A 16,429-nucleotide genomic window follows, 5' to 3' on the forward strand; every position below is an offset into this window, starting at 1 on the left:
ATGGTGTGATAGTGATATAGTGTGATAGTGATATAGTGTGATAGCGATATAGTGTGATAGTGATATAGTGTGATAGCGATATGGTGTGATAGTGATATAGTGTGATAGTGATATAGTGTGATAGGGATATAGCGTGATAGCGATATGGTGTGATAGTGATATGGTGTGATAGCGATATGGTGTGATAGCGATATGGTGTGATAGTGATATAGTGTGATAGCGATATAGTGTGATAGCGATATAGTGTGATAGTGATATAGTGTGATAGCGATATAGTGTGATAGCGATATAGTGTGATAACGATATAGTGTGATAGCGATATAGTGTGATAGTGATAGTGTGATAGCGATATAGTGTGATAGCGATATAGTGTGATAGCGATATAGTGTGATAGTGATATAGTGTGATAGTGATATGGTGTGATAGTGATAGTGTGATAGCGATATAGTGTGATAGCGATATAGTGTGATAGCGCTATAATGTGATAGTGATATAGTGTGATAGTGATATAGTGTGATAGCGATATAGTGTGATAGTGATATAGTGTGATAGCGATATAGTGTGATAGTGATATAGTGTGATAGTGATATAGTGTGATAGCGATATACTGATAGTGATATAGTGTGATAGCGATATAGTGTGATAGCGCTATAATGTGATAGTGATATAGTGTGATAGCGATATAGTGTGATAGTGATATAGTGTGATAGCGATATAGTGTGATAGCGATATAGTGTGATAGTGATATAGTGTGATAGTGATATAGTGTGATAGCGATATAGTGTGATAGTGATATAGTGTGATAGTGATATAGTGTGATAGTGATATAGTGTGATAGTGATATAGTGTGATAGCGATATAGTGTGATAGCGATATAGTGTGATAGCGATATAGTGTGATAGTGATATAGTGTGATAGTGATATGGTGTGATAGTGATATAGTGTGATAGTGATAGTGTGATAGCGATATAGTGTGATAGCGATATAGTGTGATAGCGATATAATGTGATAGTGATATAGTGTGATAGCGATATAGTGTGATAGTGATATAGTGTGATAGTGATATAGTGTGATAGTGATATAGTGTGATAGTGATATAGTGTGATAGCGATATAGTGTGATAGTGATATAGTGTGATAGCGATATAGTGTGATAGTGATATAGTGTGATAGTGATATAGTGTGATAGTGATATAGTGTGATAGAGATATAGTGTGATAGTGATATAGTGTGATAGCGATATAGTGTGATAGCCATATAGTGTGATAGCGATATAGTGTGATAGTGATATAGTGTGATAGAGATATAGTGTGATAGTGATATAGTGTGATAGCGATATAGTGTGATAGTGATATAGTGTGATAGTGATATAGTGTGATAGCGATATGGTGTGATAGTGATATAGTGTGATAGTGATATAGTGTGATAGGGATATAGCGTGATAGCGATATGGTGTGATAGTGATATGGTGTGATAGCGATATGGTGTGATAGCGATATGGTGTGATAGTGATATAGTGTGATAGCGATATAGTGTGATAGCGATATAGTGTGATAGTGATATAGTGTGATAGCGATATAGTGTGATAGCGATATAGTGTGATAACGATATAGTGTGATAGCGATATAGTGTGATAGTGATAGTGTGATAGCGATATAGTGTGATAGCGATATAGTGTGATAGCGATATAGTGTGATAGTGATATAGTGTGATAGTGATATGGTGTGATAGTGATAGTGTGATAGCGATATAGTGTGATAGCGATATAGTGTGATAGCGCTATAATGTGATAGTGATATAGTGTGATAGCGATATAGTGTGATAGCGATATAGTGTGATAGTGATATAGTGTGATAGTGATATAGTGTGATAGTGATATAGTGTGATAGAGATATAGTGTGATAGTGATATAGTGTGATAGTGATATAGTGTGATAGCGATATAGTGTGATAGGGATATAGTGTGATAGCGATATAGTGTGATAGCGATATAGTGTGATAGGGATATAGTGTGATAGTGATATAGTGTGATAGCGATATGGTGTGATAGTGATATGGTGTGATAGCGATATGGTGTGATAGCGATATGGTGTGATAGCGATATGGTGGCATAGCGATATGGTGTGATAGCGATATGGTGTGATAGTGATATGGTGTGATAGCGATATAGTGTGATAGCGATATAGTGTGATAGCGATATAGTGTGATAGTGATATAGTGTGATAGTGATATAGTGTGATAGTGATATAGTGTGATAGGGATATGGCGTGATAGCGATATGGTGTGATAGCGATATGGTGTGATAGCGATATGGTGTGATAGCGATATGGTGTGATAGCGATATGGTGTGATAGTGATATAGTGTGATAGCGATATAGTGTGATAGCGATATAGTGTGATAGTGATATAGTGTGATAGTGATATGGTGTGATAGTGATAGTGTGATAGCGATATAGTGTGATAGTGATATAGTGTGATAGTGATATAGTGTGATAGTGATATGGTGTGATAGCGATATGGTGTGATAGTGATATAGTGTGATAGCGATATAGTGTGATAGCGATATAGTGTGATAGTGATATAGTGTGATAGCGATATAGTGTGATAGAGATATAGTGTGATAACGATATAGTGTGATAGCGATATAGTGTGATAGTGATATAGTGTGATAGCGATATAGTGTGATAGCGATATAGTGTGATAGTGATATAGTGTGATAGCGATATAGTGTGATAGTGATATAGTGTGATAGTGATATGGTGTGATAGTGATATAGTGTGATAGTGATAGTGTGATAGCGATATAGTGTGATAGCGATATAGTGTGATAGCGATATAATGTGATAGTGATATAGTGTGATAGCGATATAGTGTGATAGTGATATAGTGTGATAGTGATATAGTGTGATAGTGATATAGTGTGATAGTGATATAGTGTGATAGCGATATAGTGTGATAGTGATATAGTGTGATAGCGATATAGTGTGATAGTGATATAGTGTGATAGTGATATAGTGTGATAGTGATATAGTGTGATAGAGATATAGTGTGATAGTGATATAGTGTGATAGCGATATAGTGTGATAGCCATATAGTGTGATAGCGATATAGTGTGATAGTGATATAGTGTGATAGAGATATAGTGTGATAGTGATATAGTGTGATAGCGATATAGTGTGATAGTGATATAGTGTGATAGTGATATAGTGTGATAGCGATATGGTGTGATAGTGATATAGTGTGATAGTGATATAGTGTGATAGGGATATAGCGTGATAGCGATATGGTGTGATAGTGATATGGTGTGATAGCGATATGGTGTGATAGCGATATGGTGTGATAGTGATATAGTGTGATAGCGATATAGTGTGATAGCGATATAGTGTGATAGCGATATAGTGTGATAGCGATATAGTGTGATAGCGATATAGTGTGATAACGATATAGTGTGATAGCGATATAGTGTGATAGTGATAGTGTGATAGCGATATAGTGTGATAGCGATATAGTGTGATAGCGATATAGTGTGATAGTGATATAGTGTGATAGTGATATGGTGTGATAGTGATAGTGTGATAGCGATATAGTGTGATAGCGATATAGTGTGATAGCGCTATAATGTGATAGTGATATAGTGTGATAGCGATATAGTGTGATAGCGATATAGTGTGATAGTGATATAGTGTGATAGTGATATAGTGTGATAGTGATATAGTGTGATAGAGATATAGTGTGATAGTGATATAGTGTGATAGTGATATAGTGTGATAGCGATATAGTGTGATAGCGATATAGTGTGATAGCGATATAGTGTGATAGCCATATAGTGTGATAGCGATATAGTGTGATAGTGATATAGTGTGATAGTGATATAGTGTGATAGTGATATAGTGTGATAGTGATATAGTGTGATAGCGATATAGTGTGATAGTGATATAGTGTGATAGCGATATAGTGTGATAGCGATATAGTGTGATAGTGATATAGTGTGATAGCGATATGGTGTGATAGTGATATAGTGTGATAGTGATATAGTGTGATAGCGATATAGTGTGATAGGGATATAGTGTGATAGTGATATAGTGTGATAGCGATATAGTGTGATAGGGATATAGTGTGATAGTGATATAGTGTGATAGCGATATGGTGTGATAGTGATATGGTGTGATAGCGATATGGTGGGATAGCGATATAGTGCGATAGCGATATGGTGCGATAGTGATATGGTGTGATAGCGATATAGTGTGATAGCGATATAGTGTGATAGCGATATAGTGTGATAGTGATATAGTGTGATAGCGATATGGTGTGATAGCGATATGGTGTGATAGCGATATGGTGTGATAGCGATATGGTGTGATAGCGATATCGTGTGATAGTGATATAGTGTGATAGTGATATGGTGTGATAGTGATAGTGTGATAGCGATATAGTGTGATAGTGATATAGTGTGATAGTGATATAGTGTGATAGCGATATGGTGTGATAGTGATATAGTGTGATAGCGATATAGTGTGATAGCGATATAGTGTGATAGTGATATAGTGTGATAGCGATATAGTGTGATAGCGATATAGTGTGATAACGATATAGTGTGATAGCGATATAGTGTGATAGTGATAGTGTGATAGCGATATAGTGTGATAGCGATATAGTGTGATAGTGATATAGTGTGATAGCGATATAGTGTGATAGTGATATAGTGTGATAGTGATATGGTGTGATAGCGATAGTGTGATAGCGATATAGTGTGATAGCGATATAGTGTGATAGCGATATAATGTGATAGTGATATAGTGTGATAACGATATAGTGTGATAGTGATATAGTGTGATAGTGATATAGTGTGATAGTGATATAGTGTGATAGTGATATAGTGTGATAGCGATATAGTGTGATAGCGATATAGTGTGATAGCGATATAGTGTGATAGTGATATAGTGTGATAGTGATATAGTGTGATAGTGATATAGTGTGATAGAGATATAGTGTGATAGTGATATAGTGTGATAGTGATATAGTGTGATAGCGATATAGTGTGATAGCGATATAGTGTGATTGCGATATAGTGTGATAGCGATATAGTGTGATAGTAATATAGTGTGATAGTGATATAGTGTGATAGCGATAAAGTGTGATAGGGATATAGTGTGATAGCGATATAGTGTGATAGCAATATAGTGTGATAGTGATATAGTGTGATAGTGATATAGTGTGATAGTGATATAGTGTGATAGCGATATAGTGTGATAGTGATAGTGTGATAGCGATATAGTGTGATAGCGATATAGTGTGATAGTGATATAGTGTGATAGCGATATAGTGTGATAGTGATATAGTGTGATAGTGATATGGTGTGATAGCGATAGTGTGATAGCGATATAGTGTGATAGCGATATAGTGTGATAGCGATATAATGTGATAGTGATATAGTGTGATAGTGATATAGTGTGATAACGATATAGTGTGATAGTGATATAGTGTGATAGTGATATAGTGTGATAGTGATATAGTGTGATAGTGATATAGTGTGATAGCGATATAGTGTGATAGCGATATAGTGTGATAGCGATATAGTGTGATAGTGATATAGTGTGATAGTGATATAGTGTGATAGTGATATAGTGTGATAGAGATATAGTGTGATAGTGATATAGTGTGATAGTGATATAGTGTGATAGCGATATAGTGTGATTGCGATATAGTGTGATAGCGATATAGTGTGATAGTAATATAGTGTGATAGTGATATAGTGTGATAGCGATAAAGTGTGATAGGGATATAGTGTGATAGCGATATAGTGTGATAGCAATATAGTGTGATAGTGATATAGTGTGATAGTGATATAGTGTGATAGTGATATAGTGTGATAGCGATATAGTGTGATAGCGATATAGTGTGATAGCGATATAGTGTGATAGCGATATAGTGTGATAGCGATATAGTGTGATAGTGATATAGTGTGATAGGGATATAGTGTGATAGGGATATAGCGTGATAGCGATATAGTGTGATAGCGATATAGTGTGATAGCGATATAGTGTGATAGTGATATAGCGTGATAGCGATATAGTGTGATAGTGATATGGTGTGATAGTGATATAGTGTGATAGTGATATAGTGTGATAGCGATATAGTATGATAGTGATATGGTGTGATAGTGATATAGTGTGATAGTGATATAGTGTGATAGCGATATAGTGTGATAGTGATATAGTGTGATAGCGATATGGTGTGATAGTGATATAGTGTGATAGTGATATAGTGTGATAGGGATATAGCGTGATAGCGATATGGTGTGATAGTGATATGGTGTGATAGCGATATGGTGTGATAGCGATATGGTGTGATAGTGATATAGTGTGATAGCGATATAGTGTGATAGCGATATAGTGTGATAGTGATATAGTGTGATAGCGATATAGTGTGATAGCGATATAGTGTGATAACGATATAGTGTGATAGCGATATAGTGTGATAGTGATAGTGTGATAGCGATATAGTGTGATAGCGATATAGTGTGATAGCGATATAGTGTGATAGTGATATAGTGTGATAGTGATATGGTGTGATAGTGATAGTGTGATAGCGATATAGTGTGATAGCGATATAGTGTGATAGCGCTATAATGTGATAGTGATATAGTGTGATAGTGATATAGTGTGATAGCGATATAGTGTGATAGTGATATAGTGTGATAGCGATATAGTGTGATAGTGATATAGTGTGATAGTGATATAGTGTGATAGCGATATACTGATAGTGATATAGTGTGATAGCGATATAGTGTGATAGCGCTATAATGTGATAGTGATATAGTGTGATAGCGATATAGTGTGATAGTGATATACTGTGATAGCGATATAGTGTGATAGCGATATAGTGTGATAGTGATATAGTGTGATAGTGATATAGTGTGATAGCGATATAGTGTGATAGTGATATAGTGTGATAGTGATATAGTGTGATAGTGATATAGTGTGATAGCGATATAGTGTGATAGCGATATAGTGTGATAGCGATATAGTGTGATAGTGATATAGTGTGATAGCGATATAGTGTGATAGTGATATAGTGTGATAGTGATATAGTGTGATAGCGATATAGTGTGATAGCGCTATAATGTGATAGTGATATAGTGTGATAGTGATAGTGTGATAGCGATATAGTGTGATAGTGATATAGTGTGATAGCGATATAGTGTGATAGCGCTATAATGTGATAGTGATATAGTGTGATAGTGATATAGTGTGATAGCGATATAGTGTGATAGTGATATAGTGTGATAGCGATATAGTGTGATAGTGATATAGTGTGATAGCGATATAGTGTGATAGTGATATAGTGTGATAGTGATATAGTGTGATAGCGATATAGTGTGATAGTGATATAGTGTGATAGCAATATAGTGTGATAGCGATATAGTGTGATAGCGATATAGTGTGATAGTGATATAGTGTGATAGCAATATAGTGTGATAGTGATATAGTGTGATAGTGATATAGTGTGATAGTTATATAGTGTGATAGGGATATAGTGTGATAGGGATATAGTGTGATAGTGATATAGTGTGATAGTGATATAGTGTGATAGTTATATAGTGTGATAGGGATATAGCGTGATAGCGATATAGTGTGATAGTGATATAGTGTGATAGTGATATAGTGTGATAGTGATATAGTGTGATAGTGATATAGTGTGATAGGGATATAGTGTGATAGCGATATAGTGTGATAGTGATATAGTGTGATAGCAATATAGTGTGATAGTGATATAGTGTGATAGTGATATAGTGTGATAGTTATATAGTGTGATAGGGATATAGCGTGATAGCGATATAGTGTGATAGTGATATAGTGTGATAGTGATAGTGTGATAGCGATATAGTGTGATAGTGATATAGTGTGATCCTGATATAGTGTGATCGCGATATAGTGTGATAGCGATATAGTGTGATAGTGATATAGTGTGATAGTGATATAGTGTGATAGCGATATAGTGTGATAGTGATATAGTGTGATAGTGATATAGTGTGATAGTTATATAGTGTGATAGGGATATAGCGTGATAGCGATATAGTGTGATAGTGATATAGTGTGATAGTGATATAGTGTGATAGTGATATAGTGTGATAGGGATATAGCGTGATAGCGATATAGTGTGATAGTGATATAGTGTGATAGTGATATAGTGTGATAGCGATATAGTGTGATAGTGATATAGTGTGATAGTGATAGTGTGATAGCGATATAGTGTGATAGTGATATAGTGTGATAGTCATATGGTGTGATAGTGATATAGTGTGATAGTGATATAGTGTGATAGCGATATAGTGTGATAGTGATATAGTGTGATAGTGATATGGTGTGATAGTGATATAGTGTGATAGCGATATAGTGTGATAGCGATATAGTGTGATAGCGATATAGTGTGATAGCGATATAGTGTGATAGTGATATAGTGTGATAGTGATATAGTGTGATAGTGATATAGTGTGATAGGGATATAGCGTGATAGCGATATAGCGTGATAGCGATATAGCGTGATAGCGATATAGTGTGATAGCGATATAGTGTGATAGCGATATAGTATGATAGAGATATAGTATGATAGAGATATAGTGTGATAGTGATATAGTGTGATAGCGATATAGTGTGATAGCGATATAGTGTGATAGCGATATAGTGTGATAGAGATATAGTGTGATAGCGATATAGTGTGATAACGATATAGTGTGATAGTGATATAGTGTGATAGTGATATAGTGTGATAGCGATATAGTGTGATAACGATATAGTGTGATAGCGATATAGTGTGATAGCGATATAGTGTGATAGTGATATAGTGTGATAGCGATATAGTGTGATAACGATATAGTGTGATAGTGATATAGTGTGATAGCGATATAGTGTGATAGTGATATAGTGTGATAGTGATATAGTGTGATAGCGATATAGTGTGATAGCGATATAGTGTGATAGTGATATAGTGTGATAGCGATATAGTGTGATAGCGATATAGTGTGATAGTGATATAGTGTGATAGCGATATAGTGTGATAGTGATATAGTGTGATAGTGATAGTGTGATAGCGATATAGTGTGATAGCGATATAGTGTGATAGTGATATAGTGTGATAGCGATATAGTGTGATAGTGATATAGTGTGATAGTGATATAGTGTGATAGCGATATAGTGTGATAGTGATATAGTGTGATAGCGATATAGTGTGATAGTGATATAGTGTGATAGTGATAGTGTGATAGCGATATAGTGTGATACCGATATAGTGTGATAGGGATATAGTGTGATAGTGATATAGTGTGATAGCGATATAGTGTGATAGTGATATAGTGTGATAGTGATATAGTGTGATAGCGATATAGTGTGATAGTGATATAGTGTGATAGTGATATAGTGTGATAGCGATATAGTGTGATAGTGATATAGTGTGATAGCGATATAGTGTGATAGTGATATAGTGTGATAGCAATATATTGTGATAAGTGTGATAGCGACATAGTGTGATAGCGATATAGTGTGATAGTGATATAGTGTGATAGCGATATAGTGTGATAGCGATATAGTGTGATAGCGATATAGTGTGATAGTGATATAGTGTGATAGTGATATAGTGTGATAGGGATACAGTGTGATAGGGATATAGCGTGATAGCGATATAGCGTGATAGCGATATAGCGTGATAGCGATATAGTGTGATAGCGATATAGTGTGATAGTGATATAGTGTGATAGGGATATAGTGTGATAGGGATATAGCGTGATAGCGATATAGTGTGATAGCGATATAGTGTGATAGTGATATAGTGTGATAGTGATATAGCGTGATAGCGATATAGTATGATAGTGATATGGTGTGATAGTGATATAGTGTGATAGTGATATAGTGTGATAGCGATATAGTATGATAGTGATATGGTGTGATAGTGATATAGTGTGATAGTGATATAGTGTGATAGCGATATAGTGTGATAGTGATATAGTGTGATAGTGATATAGTGTGATAGTGATATAGTGTGATAGTGATATAGCGTGATAGTGATATAGTGTGATAGCGATATAGTGTGATAGTGATATAGTGTGATAGTGATATAGTGTGATAGCGATATAGTATGATAGTGATATGGTGTGATAGCGATATAGTATGATAGTGATATGGTGTGATAGCGATATAGTGTGATAGCGATATAGTGTGATAGTGATATAGCGTGATAGTGATATAGTGTGATAGCGATATAGTGTGATAGTGATATAGTGTGATAGTGATATAGTGTGATAGCGATATAGTATGATAGTGATATAGCGTGATAGTGATATAGTGTGATAGTGATATAGTGTGATAGTGATATAGTGTGATAGCGATATAGTGTTATAACGATATAGTGTGATAGTGATATAGTGTGATAGCGATATAGTGTGATAGTGATATAGTGTGATAGTGATATAGTGTGATAGCGATATAGTGTGATAGCGATATAGTGTGATAGTGATATAGTGTGATAGCGATATAGTGTGATAGCGATATAGTGTGATAGCGATATAGTGTGATAGTGATATAGTGTGATAGCAATATAGTGTGATAGTGATATAGTGTGATAGTGATAGTGTGATAGCGATATAGTGTGATAGCGATATAGTGTGATAGTGATATAGTGTGATAGCGATATAGTGTGATAGTGATATAGTGTGATAGTGATATAGTGTGATAGCGATATAGTGTGATAGTGATATAGTGTGATAGCGATATAGTGTGATAGTGATATAGTGTGATAGTGATAGTGTGATAGCGATATAGTGTGATACCGATATAGTGTGATAGGGATATTGTGTGATAGTGATATAGTGTGATAGCGATATAGTGTGATAGTGATATAGTGTGATAGTGATATAGTGTGATAGCGATATAGTGTGATAGTGATATAGTGTGATAGTGATATAGTGTGATAGCGATATAGTGTGATAGTGATATAGTGTGATAGCGATATAGTGTGATAGTGATATAGTGTGATAGCAATATAGTGTGATAAGTGTGATAGCGATATAGTGTGATAGCGATATAGTGTGATAGCGATATAGTGTGATAGTGATATAGTGTGATAGCGATATAGTGTGATAAGTGTGATAGCGATATAGTGTGATAGCGATATAGTGTGATAGCGATATAGTGTGATAGCGATATAGTGTGATAGTGATATAGTGTGATAGTGATATAGTGTGATAGTGATATAGTGTGATAGGGATATAGCGTGATAGCGATATAGTGTGATAGCGATATAGCGTGATAGCGATATAGTGTGATAGCGATATAGCGTGATAGCGATATAGTGTGATAGCGATATAGTGTGATAGTGATATAGTGTGATAGGGATATAGTGTGATAGGGATATAGCGTGATAGCGATATAGTGTGATAGCGATATAGTGTGATAGTGATATAGTGTGATAGTGATATAGCGTGATAGTGATATAGTATGATAGTGATATGGTGTGATAGTGATATAGTGTGATAGTGATATAGTGTGATAGCGATATAGTATGATAGCGATATGGTGTGATAGTGATATAGTGTGATAGTGATATAGTGTGATAGCGATATAGTGTGATAGTGATATAGTGTGATAGTGATATAGTGTGATAGTGATATAGTGTGATAGTGATATAGCGTGATAGTGATATAGTGTGATAGCGATATAGTGTGATAGTGATATAGTGTGATAGTGATATAGTGTGATAGCGATATAGTATGATAGTGATATGGTGTGATAGCGATATAGTGTGATAGCGATATAGTGTGATAGTGATATAGCGTGATAGTGATATAGCGTGATAGCGATATAGTGTGATAGCGATATAGTGTGATAGTGATATAGTGTGATAGCGATATAGTATGATAGTGATATAGCGTGATAGTGATATAGTGTGATAGTGATATAGTGTGATAGTGATATAGTGTGATAGCGATATAGTGTGATAGTGATATAGTGTGATAGTGATATAGTGTGATAGTGATATAGTATGATAGTGATATAGTGTGATAGTGATATCATGTGATAGTGATATAGTGTGATAGTGATATAGCGTGATAGTGATATAGCGTGATAGCGATATAGTGTGATAGTGATATAGTGTGATAGTGATATAGTGTGATAGCGATATAGTGTGATAGTGATATAGTGTGATAGTGATATAGTGTGATAGTGATATAGTGTGATAGTGATATAGCGTGATAGCGATATAGTGTGATAGCGATATAGTGTGATAGTGATATAGTGTGATAGTGATATAGTGTGATAGCGATATAGTATGATAGTGATATAGTGTGATAGCGATATAGTGTGATAGTGATATAGTGTGATAGTGATATAGTGTGATAGTGATATAAGTGCTATTACATGCTTGAATCAGAATGTATGGATTAAGTTAGGAATAACACACTGCAGATGGCACTGTTAATGGAAAATAACACACACCGGGGGAAGTGAAGTGGCACAAGGAGTGAGCAGAGTTACTGTCCCAGGCCCCTCCTCACACCCACTGCACACATCTTTCAACTAATTTCTTCCCGATAAAAACAGGAGCCATAAAATTAAAAAAATAAATAAAATAAAAAAGAGAGAGAAAATAAAATAAAAAAGCTCCAGTAATCAGTACACACTGTGACATGTGCACTATGATGCTCTATAACCCTGATGTGAACACAGCTTTAAGAGGACTGGGGTGTGAGGTGTGATCTGTACAGACCTCGCTTGCAGGTTCTCCAGTGTGGTGAGCTTCCAGCGCTTCCTGGACCAGTTTATCAGCTGACAGAGTGTGGATACCATGAGCTGTGACACGATGATCCAACATACAACAAAAACAACACAAACAGAATTCAGTTCTAAAGCACCCCAACAGAACATGCTAGAACATCGGAGATTAATGCACACTTAACATCAGCACTAGAGCAACTCCAGGAACCAAACAGGGTCCAGCAAACATCACAGACCGTTCACAGAGCTGAGCTTCACAGAGTTTGTTTCTGACACATTTTCTTTTCAGGTTAATAATCTGGCACTGTGTTAATAACTTGATAAAATTACAGATTAGACCAGTTCATATGGACCTGGGACTGGTTTTGTAAAAAAAAATTGAGGCTGAACATATTTATTTGGTTGATGATGTTATACCATGTAGAAGAACTGATGAAGAACCTCTAATCAGTGAGGGTTGGTCATTTCAATCAATTTCATATAGTATCACTACAGATATTTATCTCTCTCTCTGTGTGTGTGTGTGTGTGTGTGTGTGTGTGTGTGTGTACACTACCCTGGCTGATGCGGGTGAGGCAGGTGGTCTTTCCAGAGCAGACTTTCCCCAGAACGCAGGCTCGGAGTGTGCAGTGAGGGAACGCAGGGGGCGGAGCAATCACTTGAGACAGCTCAACCAGGTTTCGCAAACGACTCACAATATGACCCAGGATGTTGTTATTAGGGGGTGGAGCTTTATACTTCCCTTCTACAGGCCATGCCCATTCCCCTGTCATACTCTTAAACACACACACACACACACACAGAGTTTTTAATACTGGTTTCCATTCTGGTACAGGTTCTAGTTTTGAGTCTGATTTCTCAGTCTAGTTCTGGTTTTGTTCAGATTCTCGTTCTTCACTTTCCCTTTTGAGAAAGTTGTAATACAGACAGGAGATCAGAGTGTTGGTGCTGTTCTAGTTCTGGCCCTGTTTCTAATTTTATGGTTTGGACCCCCCTCCCCTCCCCTCCCCTCACCGTGTAGTCAGTGTAGTCCTGCTTGTTGAGGATGTGGAGTTTCTCAACCTCCTCGACCTCCTGCTCTGGGCTCAACTCCATCTCATACAGCGGCTTCCCGCTCAACCACAACTCCTTCCACTCCCTCATCAGCTTCACAGGGATCAGACTACACACACACACACACACACACACACACACACATATAAATACACATTTTTCCTCAATTACATTTTTATTTTTCAATATTTAATTCTAAAGAGTCTCTTTGTAATATCAGTATTTATAGACCTGTAACAATCATATAATTATAAGTTAATAAGTTATGGCCAGCTCCACCCATTTTCCTTCAAAATTAACTTTTCGGGTATAGGGCTCTAGCAGAGAGGTGGAGTCAGTTTGGGGGTGGAGCTGGTAAATTAACTTGAATGATATAATAATACAGACTCCTCTGGAGGTCACACCTCTAACAGTCAAACAGGGCCAGAAGCCACGCCCCCTTCACTGGGTCTGACAGGTACAGAGACCACACCCCCTTCACTGAGCCTGGGTACAACAGTACACAAAGTATAAACCCCATTTCCAGAAAAGTTGGGATATTTTACAAAAATGCAATAAAAAACAAAATCATCTTCTTCTTCTTTTGGCTGCTCCTGATTAGGGGTCGCCGCAGCGGATCTTTCGTCTCCATCGCTCCCTGTCTTCCGCATCCTTCTCTACCACACCTGCCACTTTCATGTCCTCTCTCACCACATCCATGTATCTCCTCTTTGGCCTTCCTCGTTTTTGTTTGCCTGGCAGCTCCATCCTCAACATTCTCCTTCCAACATGCTCTGCATCTCTTCTCAGGATGTGCCCAAACCATCTCAGTCTCATCTCTCTTAGCTTCATTCCCAAGCTCTCCACATGTGCTGTCCCTCTAATGTGCTCGTTCCTTATCCTGTCCAACCTCCCATCGCAAACCTTACCATCCTCAACTCCGCCGCCTCTAACTTTGCCTCCTGTCTCTTCATTAAGGGGATAAAAAACAAAAAAAACAATAAAAAACAAAATCTGTGATTTGTTAATTCACATGAACATTTATTTAACTGACAAAAGTACAAGAAAAGATGTTCGATGGTTTTACTGACCAACTTAATTGTATTTTGTAAATATAAACAAAGTTAGAATTTGATTCCTGCAACACTCAAAAAAAAAGTCGGGACAGAAACAAAATGAGACTGAAAAGTTTACAGGATGTTCAACTAACACCATTCTGCAAGATTCCACAATCAGCAGGTTAACTGGTCACATGATCAGGTTTAAAAGGAGCAGCACCAAAGGCTTTGCAGCGAGGATGGGCGTGGCTCACTGCTTTGTGCCAAAATTTGTGAGAGAATTGTTCATCAATTCAAAAAGAACATTTCTCACTGCAAGATTTTAGATCTTTCAGAATCTATAGTCCATAACATTGTGAAAAGATTCAGGGAATTCAGAGACGTCTCAGTGTGTAAATGGAGGGGTCGGAAACCACTGTTGAATGGGCGTGACCTTCAAGCCCTCAGGCGGCACTGCCTGAGAAATTGTCATGGAAATGTGACAAATACAGCCACATGGGCTCGGGAGGACTTCAGAAAACCATCGTCACTTAACACAGTCTGCCGCTGCATTTATTTATTTCCCTCCCTTTCCTTATAATTGTAAAGTGACCTTGGGTATTGAGAAAAGCACTATATAAATTTAACTTATTATTATTATCATTATTATTATTATCCAGAAATGCAACCTCAAACTTTATTACACAAGGAGGAAGCCATTCATCAATGTTCTACAGAAACATCACTGATTTCTCTGGGCTGGAACTCATCTCAGATGGACCGAAAGACAGTGGAAATGTGTGCTATGGTCGGATGAGTCACATGTCAGGAAAACCAGACATTGAGTTCTCAGTGCCAAAGGTGAACACAACCATCCAGTTTGTTATCAGAGAAAGGTGTAAAAGCAGCATCTGTGACAGTATGGGGGGGGGATTAGTGCCCACGAGATGGGGCAGGTGCATGTGTATGAAGGTACCATTGATATATTGTGATTTTAGAGAGATATATTCATCGAGGCGACGTCTCTCTTCCCAGGAAGTCCATGCTTATTTGAGCAGGACAATGCCACACCTCATTCTGCACGGGCTACAACAGTGTGGCTTCGTAGAAACAGAGTGCATGTGCTTGACTGGCCTGCTGCCAGTCCAGATCTGTCTTCTATTGAGAATGTATGGTGCATCATGAAGAAGAGAATCAGACGACGGCGTCCATGGACTGCTGAGCAGCTGAAGTCTTGTATCAAATAAGAACAGGCAAAAACTCCAACTGCAAAACTACAACAGTTCGTATCCTCAGATCCCATACGATTCAAAAGTGTTATTAAAGGAAAGGGGATGGAACACAACAGTAATAACACCTCTGTCCCAACTTTTCTTGAGAACGTTGCAGGCACCAAATTCTAACTTTTTTATATTTATAAAATACAAATGTTGTTCAGTAAAACTACTGAAATCTTTTCTTTGTACTTTTGTCAGTTAAACAAAAGTTCATGTGAATTAACAAATCACAGATTTTTGTTTTTATTGCTTTTTGGAAAATATCCCAACTTTTCTGGAAATGGGGTTTGTGTGTGTGTGTGTGTGTGTGTGTGTGTGT

General features: G+C 36.8%; 1 protein-coding gene across 1 annotated transcript in view; it reads right to left on the reverse strand.

The window, feature by feature from the left end:
• LOC132872685 (sperm flagellar protein 2-like) overlaps positions 1-16,429 on the reverse strand; it is a 236,466-nt gene that overhangs the window by 210,089 nt on the left and 9,948 nt on the right. The window contains exons 10-12 of the mRNA XM_060907666.1: positions 13,779-13,926; positions 13,321-13,540; positions 12,757-12,839 (exon numbers count right to left, since the gene is read on the reverse strand). Coding sequence (XP_060763649.1) covers positions 12,757-12,839; positions 13,321-13,540; positions 13,779-13,926 — 451 coding nt within the window. The remainder of the gene's footprint in view (positions 1-12,756; positions 12,840-13,320; positions 13,541-13,778; positions 13,927-16,429) is intronic.

Source organism: Neoarius graeffei, chromosome 24, assembly GCF_027579695.1.
Source record: "Neoarius graeffei isolate fNeoGra1 chromosome 24, fNeoGra1.pri, whole genome shotgun sequence".
Classification (NCBI taxonomy): Eukaryota; Metazoa; Chordata; class Actinopteri; order Siluriformes; family Ariidae; genus Neoarius; species Neoarius graeffei.